The sequence below is a fragment of the Cricetulus griseus genome, chromosome 2, assembly GCF_003668045.3.
Source record: "Cricetulus griseus strain 17A/GY chromosome 2, alternate assembly CriGri-PICRH-1.0, whole genome shotgun sequence".
Taxonomy (NCBI): Eukaryota; Metazoa; Chordata; class Mammalia; order Rodentia; family Cricetidae; genus Cricetulus; species Cricetulus griseus.
The window spans coordinates 448,003,228-448,013,105 of NC_048595.1; the positions used below are offsets into that span (position 1 = coordinate 448,003,228).

General features: G+C 40.8%; 1 protein-coding gene across 1 annotated transcript; it reads left to right on the forward strand.

Annotated features, from left to right (window-relative positions):
* The first annotated feature begins 2,694 nt into the window (after window positions 1–2,694).
* Window positions 2,695–3,264, forward strand: LOC100771208 (60S ribosome subunit biogenesis protein NIP7 homolog). Its single transcript, XM_035439295.1, is given in 2 exon segments — window positions 2,695–2,981; window positions 2,983–3,264. Coding segments are annotated over 2 exon segments (531 nt in total). The 5' UTR covers window positions 2,695–2,697; the 3' UTR covers window positions 3,230–3,264.
* The last annotated feature ends 6,614 nt before the right edge of the window (window positions 3,265–9,878 follow it).

Consider the following 9,878-nt stretch of genomic DNA (forward strand, 5'->3'; position numbering starts at 1 on the left):
ACCAGAAACTACACAAAAAAGGAACATGGTTAGCATTGTAATAGAATTATTATCATTGTTTTCTTTCTTTTCTTTTTGAGACAGGTCTCACTCTGAAGTCCAGGCTGGTTTCAAACTCCAGGCTGTCCTCCTGAATCAAGCTCCAGAATGATGGTATTTTAGGTGTATGCCTTTTACCTTTTGATGGTTCAGATTCCACTTTCACTTAAGGGCTTATTTTTACAGGGACAACATTTTCTATAGCTCTTCATCAAAGCATTTATGTGATTGGGCATCGTATAATTAGAAACAAGGCCACTTCCCATGGTGGAATGTCATTGTCTACAGGAAGAGATATGTATGCCTTTAACATCCATACATATAACTATGAAATGATGGTTCCAGGTCTGTTCACCCAAAGTTTACAGAAAAAAAAGGGGGGGGAAGAAAGAACGAATGAAGGAAATTCAAAGAAAGCCACCAAAATTATTATATAGCAAGGTTTTCTAATCAGTTGTTTCTAACTTTTTTACTCTTAAATGGCTAGAGGCTCCAGGAGATGCTCTGTAAATTATTCTGTCCCCAACAGGCAGTCAAAGAAAGAACAAAACAAAGGGAGGGAAACTTTTGTTTTGTTTTGCTTTTGTTCAACTGCACATCAATGACTCTTTGTGGTGTGGTTCAGCCCAAAACCACATACTCCACCACTTTAGTCAGCTTGACAGCCTAGTGGGAAAATATGAGGTGATTTAAGAAAATTCTGAAAGTGCCAAAGCTGTCAGACCAAAGCACTTATGGTCTTTGATTGCGGACTTACAAAGAACAAAGGCCACATGTATGTTTTGTATTCTAGACCAGTACTCTCTGGACACTCTGGGAACATTAAACAATAGCACTTCAATGTAGAAGGACTTTAAAGTCCTCATTGACTCTTGGACTAGGCTCCTTAATCTGTAATTCACGTTGTATATGTGTTCTTAAATCTGGGCCTTCCCAAGGGTAAAACATTCTTTATATAAAGTCTCAATCATCCTCCAGTGGAGACTAAACATAAATTAATTTAATCATTAATTAATAAATAATTTAATTAATAATTAATATAAATAGAAACTTTCTCTGGCTATATCCTATAACTTGTTTTGTAATGAAAGGTAGCATATTGACTTCTGTGTGTCTGTCTATCATCTATCTGTCTATCCATCTATTTGTCTATCTGACCTGTCTATCCATTCATCTATCCTATCTATCTATCTATCTATCTATCATCTATGTATCTATCATCTATCCATCTAGGCTTTGGATCCACTTTCTCAGCTGAGTTACCACCATACTTATCATTCTATTAACTCAATGTATCTAAGTTTTTAAAAAGCATAGTTCAAGAGGGTACTTGGAAAACTGACTATTGAAATTTGCATATTATTTCTGTTACAGATGAGATGTTCTAACCCAACGAAGTTCATATATGTTGATGCTCTGACCTAAAGCATGGCTGTGTTTAATATAGAGACCATAGGAGATGATCAGATGTAAATGAGGTAATAAGGTTGGGACTCAAGACCAACAGGGTTGATGTCCTTATAACTGGAAGGGACAGACAGCTTTCTCTCCACAGTGTGAGAGACACAGTGAAAAGGTGGCAATCTGCAAAGCAGAAAGTCCTTGTCAAACACCACCCAACTGAGCCTTGATCTGCTGTGCTTGGCTCCCCAAAACAGTGAAAAAATGAATTATCTGTTTAACACACACACACACGTATGTTTTCAATTTAGAGACAAAATTTTGTGCTCAAAACCATAGAGAATCAATTATTTTCAGTGTAAAGAGGAAGAAAATATTTTCCTCAATTCTTCTAAAAAGGATGGGGTAGACAAATGTGTCTTGTGCTCCCTGCCGGGTGTGTCCATTTTAGAGAAAGACCATGAGAAAATGATGCTATTGCTTACAAGTTTATGAAGGAAAAAAGCATAAACAATTCAAAACCCAAACTAAATACTAAGGCAAAAGAATCACTACATACAATTTATTTCCCTTTAAAGGGGAGTTTATGGAAGTTCTCTTAAGAGGTACTTCTCAGGTTGTGTTGAAACCTCAATTGTAAGAGTCTTTTGTCACCAGTAGGGGGCAGCAAGGCACACTGGATCCCTCAATGTCTACCACTTGAAGATGGTGGGATAGCCTGAAGGTGCCTATCAGACCAACAATAAGTACTGCTGCATCACACAGGCCAAAAGGGAAATCTAACTACTAATAGGAGATAGTAACAATGCACAGGTCAAAGGCCAGGAAGATATCTCAGAAAAGTCCTTGCTGAGGATACAATCCCTGCAGGGATAGGTACCTGTAATCCCAGGCCTGGGAAGGCAAGACAGGAGAACCCCAAGCCTACTGGTGAGTCGTTTTGCAGAATAAGTGGGCTCTGGGTTCGAAGAGAGCTCCTGTCTCAAAGCCTAAGGTGGAGAGTGACGGAGAAAGACGCTCAACATCAACCCCTGCACGCACAGGTGCATGTGCGCGTGCACGAACACAACACATCAGACAAAACTTCCAGCACACCAATAGGAAGATGGAGGTGGAACTTAAAACATTTGCATTCCAGAAGTCAACAAGTGGCATCAGTCTGTAATCGTCCAAGGAATTCATCGGAATTACCCTGAGTAATTCAGATTATCTTGCTCTTATTTCTCACAGTTAAAATTTGGTGGGTTGAGCGGGAAGATGAGGCCCTTGACTGAAGAGGAGACCCGATTGCTGTTTGAGAAGATTGCGAAATACATCGGGGAGAATCTACAGCTCCTGGTGGACAGGCCCGACGGCACCTACTGTTTCCGGCTGCACAACGACCGAGTGTACTCTGTGAGTGAGATGATCCTGAAGCTGGCCGCCAACATCTCCGGGGATAAGCTAGTGTCACTGGGGACGTGTTCTGGAAAGTTTACCAAGACCCACAAGTTCCGGTTGCACGTTACCGCTCTCGATTACCTTGCACCCTAGGCTAAGTATAAAGCCTGGAGCAGAGCAGTCCTTCTTATATGGAAACCATGTGTTGAAATATGGTCTGGGTCGAATCACTGAAAATACTTCTCAGTACCAGGGAGTAGTGGTTTACTCCATGGCAGACGTTCCTTTGGGTTTTGGGGTGGCAGCAAAGTCTACTCAAGACTGCAGAAAAGTGGACCCCATGGCAATTGTGGTGTTCCATCAAGCAAACATTGGTGAATATGTACGGCATGAAGAGACATTAACTTAGTATGGGCATCCCAAGAACTCTTTGCTGTATGAGAGGACTTAAGCTGTTTCCTATGTGTGCAGACATCATCGTGTCAAATTTGGATAACACTGATATATGCAACTTGGATTCTTACTCAACAGAAATGGCTCAAAAATAGAGTTTCAGGCCATCTAGAGGCAAAAGCAGGTGGATCACAAGTATAGGGGGCTACTTGGGCAATTTCAAGGCTAGCCTGGGCTACATAGTGTGACCCCTGTCTCAAAAATCTAAAACAAACAAACCAAAACCTATCAAGTGTTTGTGTGAGTAAATAGTGTTTCTATTCTCAAAAAAAAAAAAAAATGGTGGGTTTTCCTCCCTCTTTTATTCAATTTCTTAAGCTCCCCTGGAAGGTAGTTCCATGACATTTTGCAAAGTTCACTAGTCTAAGACGTAGAGAAGGTTGACAGTTGCTCCTTCCTCCCCAGCAAACACAAAAGTAGAACTTGAAACATTGCAGAATTGCAGGGAAAAAAAAATAGGTTAAAAGGTTAAAAAAAAAAAAAGCTGTTAACCACCAATATCTGCCCAGTGAGTGAGGAGCTTAAAATATTAGACTATATGTTAAAAGTTGCAGGTAATACAGGTTTTTTAATCATATAAATTCTTACTGAGGAACAACACGGGAGAGAGGGTGGAAAGTTTATTAAGAGCAAGAATGCCGGAAAGTCTGCTGTGAAAGCAGTCCCTCCTAGAAATGGCTGCACAAACAAGTCCAGGACAGTGGCAATATTAATAGGTAACAATCAATGTGGAAAAAAGTTTCATGGGGTCCAACCTTCAGACAAAAACCTTCCGGGAGAGGGAGGGTCTACTTCTCCCATACTTACAATATGACGCGATCAGCCCTGAAACTATATACACACAAATAACAAAAATGGGTTCAGTGGGTTGTATTTACATATTTGTGTATATGTATGCATATTTATGTGACAATCATAATTGAAGAAAAAACAGATTACCAATCTGAGAGTAGAGGGGCATAGGAAGGGATGCTTGGGAGTGGCTAGATGGAGAAAAGGGGAATGGGAATGTATTTTAAAAGAAAAGGTATTTTTGAAAGCGTTTGCTAGGTCCACTCTATTGACATATGCAGCAGTATAAATATGAGCAGAATCCCAGTTACTGACATCGTTTTCTTCAGCTGTCAATTTGACACAAGCCAAGAGTCACCTAGGAAAAGGGAACCTCATTTGAAGAATTGCCTGGATAAGATTGGCCCCGGGGCCGGATCAGTGAGGTGTGTTCCTAATTGTTAATTGACAATGTAGAAGGCCCCAATCCTGGAAGTCTAAGAGCCATAGCCATGAGAGGAGTAGAGGAACAAGTCAGGGGCCAAGCAACCTTCATTCCGGGCTTTTACCTTAAGCCTTTGCCTTTCATTTTCTCCCTTGATCCCCTTGACCATCGACTGCAACCTGTAAACTGAAATAAACCCTTTCCTCCCCAGGTTGCTTTTGGTCATGGTGTCACAGCAATCAGGGAGCAAACTATACACTGGTAGCTCTAAGACAAGTCTGTCACATTCTGCTGGCTACTCAACAAGAATATAGCTTAGTCGGTTTCCTCCCTGGAGCCATACCTTGAAGCTTCCCTAATGGAAAGAACTAACCATAAATATACTTACAGTATATTAGTACTGTGCAGGTTTTAGTGACAGAAGGAAAAATGGCTCATCTCCGTAGCAATGCATGCAGCTCTGACCTGCACATAGAACATGTTTGCTCATTCTCCACTGAGAAAAGTTAAAATGTTATATGAGAAAAATTGAATTTCACTTAGGATGACACCACTTAGCAAGGAAAACAAGTCATGATGAAGTTGAGATGCAGGGAGAGAAAAACCAGAGTATGTGAAAGAGGAGGAGTGTCAACTCCACTGGGTAAAGCACGCTAGAATAGCAGGTAAAATATTATCTGGATATAGCTTTGAGGGTAGTCCTAAGACAGATCTGTGTAAATAGAGTTCTTAATTGGTCAAAGTAATAAAAAACCAGGAGTCAGATATAGAGGGAAATGCTGAGAGATCAGAGAGAAGGAGCAAGCCACAGCACACCTTACCTACTTGGCGTCTCAGCGGACAAGACAGGGAGTTCCTGTTTCTCCCTGCTTATATCCTGTTTCCGCCCAGCTAGCTACTTCCTGTCTGTCTGTACAGACCTCCAGACCTCTATGGTTAGCTAGTGGTGGGCTCCATTCTCTCACCTTCAGATAGGCTTTATTTGTATGAGCAAGATATCACCACAGATCAGCATTTGAGCAGGTTGACTGAGCTAAAGAGTTCACACTCACCAGTACGGACGGGTAAGGCAAGATTCAAGAAAAGGATGAAGAATGGCGAGGTTACTTTCAGTGCTTAAACTGGAGCATCAGCCACTTCCTGCTTTGGGATCCATGTGGCCTTCGAATTCGACCCCCATCCTCTCCCCTTGTTCTAAGGTATTGCTTTGGAACTGAAACAATATAGTTAGTTTTCCTGGCCCCCAGTTAGCAGACACAAGACTTACCCTTCACAATGATGGGAGCAGATTCCTAATGGATATCCTGCTATATGATTCCACACAGCCTATTGATTTTATTTCTTTGGAACACCCTGAGATGCATAACCTATGTTTTCTGGGTTTAGATCATCTTAGTCTCTGGAACAGGAGTAAGTTTTTGTGTCAGGATTAAGGAAAAATATTTCCTTTCAAGACTTGATTTCAGCCTGCAGTGAATTTTTATGACCAAGTTATTAACCCCTGAAAAATGAGATTTATAATGGAAATACTGATAGGTTCTTAATGGTAACTGTGCTGGCAGGCATCTATATATTAGCCTTAATAGTGTCAACTTGTGAAACTAAAGTGATGGAAAACCTACTCACTTTCACTTAAGCAATCCCTGCTTCACCAGTTTGTTTTTTTTTTTTATATTACCTTCACTGGAATGATGTTTCAGGCCTTTATAAAGACTACTGTCCTATATTTATGAGAATGAGAGTTACAATGCTATAGAGTTTTTGCAAATATCACAAGCTCAAAACAGCATATTTATTTCTGAATGGTCCAAGACTCTGTGGTTCTTTTCTATTTGGGAAATCTACCTGCATAAAAATCTTGAGTTTTCCAGCCATCAACTCATTAGCCTGAGGCCTTTCTCCTTCTCCTTCTATCTTAATGCATTTTATTCATCTTTCCAGGGGCTCATTGAACAGCTGAAGGAGATAACAATGTAATGTCATGAACAGTGGCCAAAAGGAAATGTATGTATCCCTAACTTGGGTGGATGAGCTGACTCTTCGAGCTGTCAGTAAAGCTGCATCTGGATGCCAGATTTTCACAGGATTGATCTCATTACATAACTCACTGCCTGAGACTATATTCTGTTATGGCCCCTTTTATGCAGCCTGACAACCTATATATAGATGTGCCAGTAAATACATGCAGCCACTGCTTAAACATACTGTTCCCTATCATCATGTTTATCAGGATAAATATGTTGCCAGATATGTTCTTCCCAAGTTTGTATAAGCAGAGCACAGAGAATGTCATCTCTCCTTCCTCAAGGGTCTCTTCTGATACCCTCATTCTGGCATTTTAAAACACTGAGCATGGTTGAGTGGCTCCAGATGCATTCTCTAACAGAACTCACAGAAACATGGAAAACAGCTTCATCCCATCAAGAGCTATATTATTTCCAGGCTATTCTAGCAGAGAATAGAAAATTTGAAGGGATTTTGCCCCAAACCAATTGTGACATACAGCATAACCAGAAAAATGAGGTCAGTGATTAGAGAAAATTTAGAAACCCCATGCTGAAAAGCTCAGGAGACAGGGAAAGCTTGTCTTCCTGGTTGTGTTTCTCATGAACCACCAGAGCAGAGTGATGTAAACATCACAGCTCAAGAACTATAATCTGGATCTTTCCAAACACAGTGTATATATACAAACATTATCAATAGCATCATGATGCATGAGGTATGCTTGCAAACCTTCATCCAAAGAGAATGTGACAGAGAGCATTTTCTCTCACTCTTTATGAGTCAGTAAGAACAATGCAAGTATTTTAAGTACCCACCCAGCTTTCCATTTTCCATCGCTGAAAAGCTAGCTCACCCTTTGCATTAAAGCTTCTAGCTGTGGCTGACAGCTATAAGCTCATTATATTCCAACTGCCATCTGGCCACAGAGATTCAATCCACTGCTTCAATCACAGTGCCCTGGCTTCTCCAGCCCTGGGAATTGCACTAAAGTGCATGATTTAAATGTCGTCACTGTCAAATTGTTGTTGTTTAGTTCATCAGGACAAATTTTTAAGCCCGTGGGAGGAAATTTGTCCTAAAGGGTGTTATTTGTTGTGCTGCTGAGGAAAAAGAATTTGAACAGCAATGGTTGCTCAGCAGCCTCAAATTAGTTTTATTCATAATACTAGGTTTTCTAAATGTGAGGTAAAAGAATAATAATTACCAATAAGCCAAATGCTTAATATGCAAAAGGCCCAATTCTAATATTTTGTATGGAAATATAATAAAAACAGGTTCATCAAACCCTGACCTTTTATTACATACCCTTGTATCTCACCCATTTGTCCTACTTGGGGGCTGATGTTCTGTGCCAGGCAGCTGCAAGTTTTCCAGAATTAAAAAAGTAAGAAATTATCTGTCTAGAAAAAAGCAATGTAAGACAACAGTCTTAGATTTGTCCTACATTCTGACTCACTGTTTCTTTATCACAAAAAAAGACACGTCTGACAGTGGGGCGCCAGGCAAAGCACAAGCAACTAGCCTTAAATAATCACGGGGAGATTTAGTTAGGTTTTCCTGAACACTACAGCCTAGATCACCAAAGGACGCCTGCAGTTATTTGTAACCTTTCAATTACTCAGTTGTAAGTGAGAGATGTGACAAACTGATAATAGTAACTGCACCTCACATTGACAGTGGCTTTCACAGGCTGGGGTTGGGCTTTGGAAAACATCAGAGGATGCTTTCCAGGGTCCCTGTGTTTGAGTTAGAGCTGGTTGGGATTATACCTTTTCCTCTCTTGAGAATCACTGTGGAACTGAACTCTGTGACAATGAGGTCCTATTGTCTTAGGGTTTCTATTGCTGCAACCAAAAAGCAAGTTGGAGAGGAAAGGATTTATTCAGCACAAATTTCCATATCACTGCTCATCATTGAAGGAAGTCAGGACAGGGATTCAATCAAGGCAGGGAGCTGGAGGCAGGAACTGAGGCAGAAGCCATGGATGAGTGCTGCTTTCTGGCTTACCAAACATGGCTTGTTCAGCCAGCTTTCTAATAGAACCCAGGACCACCAGTCCAGGGATGGCCCCACCTATAGCAGGCTTGGCCCTCTTACATCAATCACCAATTTAGAAAATGCCTTACAAGCCTACCTACAACCTGATCTTATGGAGGTGTGTTCTTAATTGAGGTCCCCTCCTCACAGATGGCTTTAGCTTATGCCAAGTTGACATAAAACTACCCAGCAGAGTTCTCTTTGTCTAATTAAGAAGGAAATGACCATAAGTAGGTTTTCTAGCTGTATGGTGAGAATAATAGAGGCTGGCTTCAAACAATTTCTAGGCTTTAGTGAGAATAATACAAAGACATATCAGGTTTAGAATTTGGGGTTTTATTCCACTTCAGGAAGAACTCCAATAGACTATCTAGCAAAGCCTACGACCCCTGAGTTAAATGAGTCAGATCTGTAGGCCAGGTGGGGAATGTCACTTATTAAGACATAAATGTGAAAGGGCCTTTTCAAAAATGCCACTGAGACTGAGGGCAAGAAAAAGACTAGATGAGGCACAGGTCATAATTTATTGCACGAAGCTGTAAAATTCGAATCTTATCATTGGAGTGAGGTGTTGAACAAAGCACAGAAAATTATTCTCCTATTGGAGAATAATAGGAGGCTATCAAGACACTAGTCCTGCTATTCTCCTTTCTGTGGGGGAAAATCTCTTCAATCTTTAGCTCTTCTAGAGTTCACCTCTTCTGTATAATGGTAGTCTGTGAGGCGACTACTCATGAGGGTTCTTGCCTATCTTTGCCCGAAGGCCCTGTCTATTATGGTCTCATCTCTGTGCCACGTCCATCCGCATCTCTGTGACATATCCTCATCACTCTGTGCCCTCCTTTCCTCCCATTCCACTGCTGTTTTTTTACTTCATTCTTGGGCTTTGGCTATTACATATGATGGGAAGAACAAATGTCTCCCTTCCATAGCTTAGGCTGACTTCAAACATCTATCAAGTTTAACTGAGTGCTGGCTCCCCAGAAGCATACTGACTTCCCTAGGGTACGCTGGGCATCCTGTCTTACATTTGATGCTAAACCCGATTCACCTGTGTTCTACTCCTTAGAACTTGCCTGTGCATTTGTTTCTTACTCTCTGGGTTGTGGTCAAACTGTAACCCCAAGACAATTTCAGGCTTCAAACAAGTTTATTTTTGTGACCTACTTAAAAAGTAAGCACTGAAGGAAATTCTACCTGATTTAATATCAAGGAAAAGCTGGAAGATGAGACAACATTGAACATACAAATGAAATTCTGTGAATGTGTGTTTCTAGGCACCACAAAAACACATGCTCAAGCCAAGTCTTATGAGTCATGCCTGGAATCAGAGTGGCATGAGTTTGAA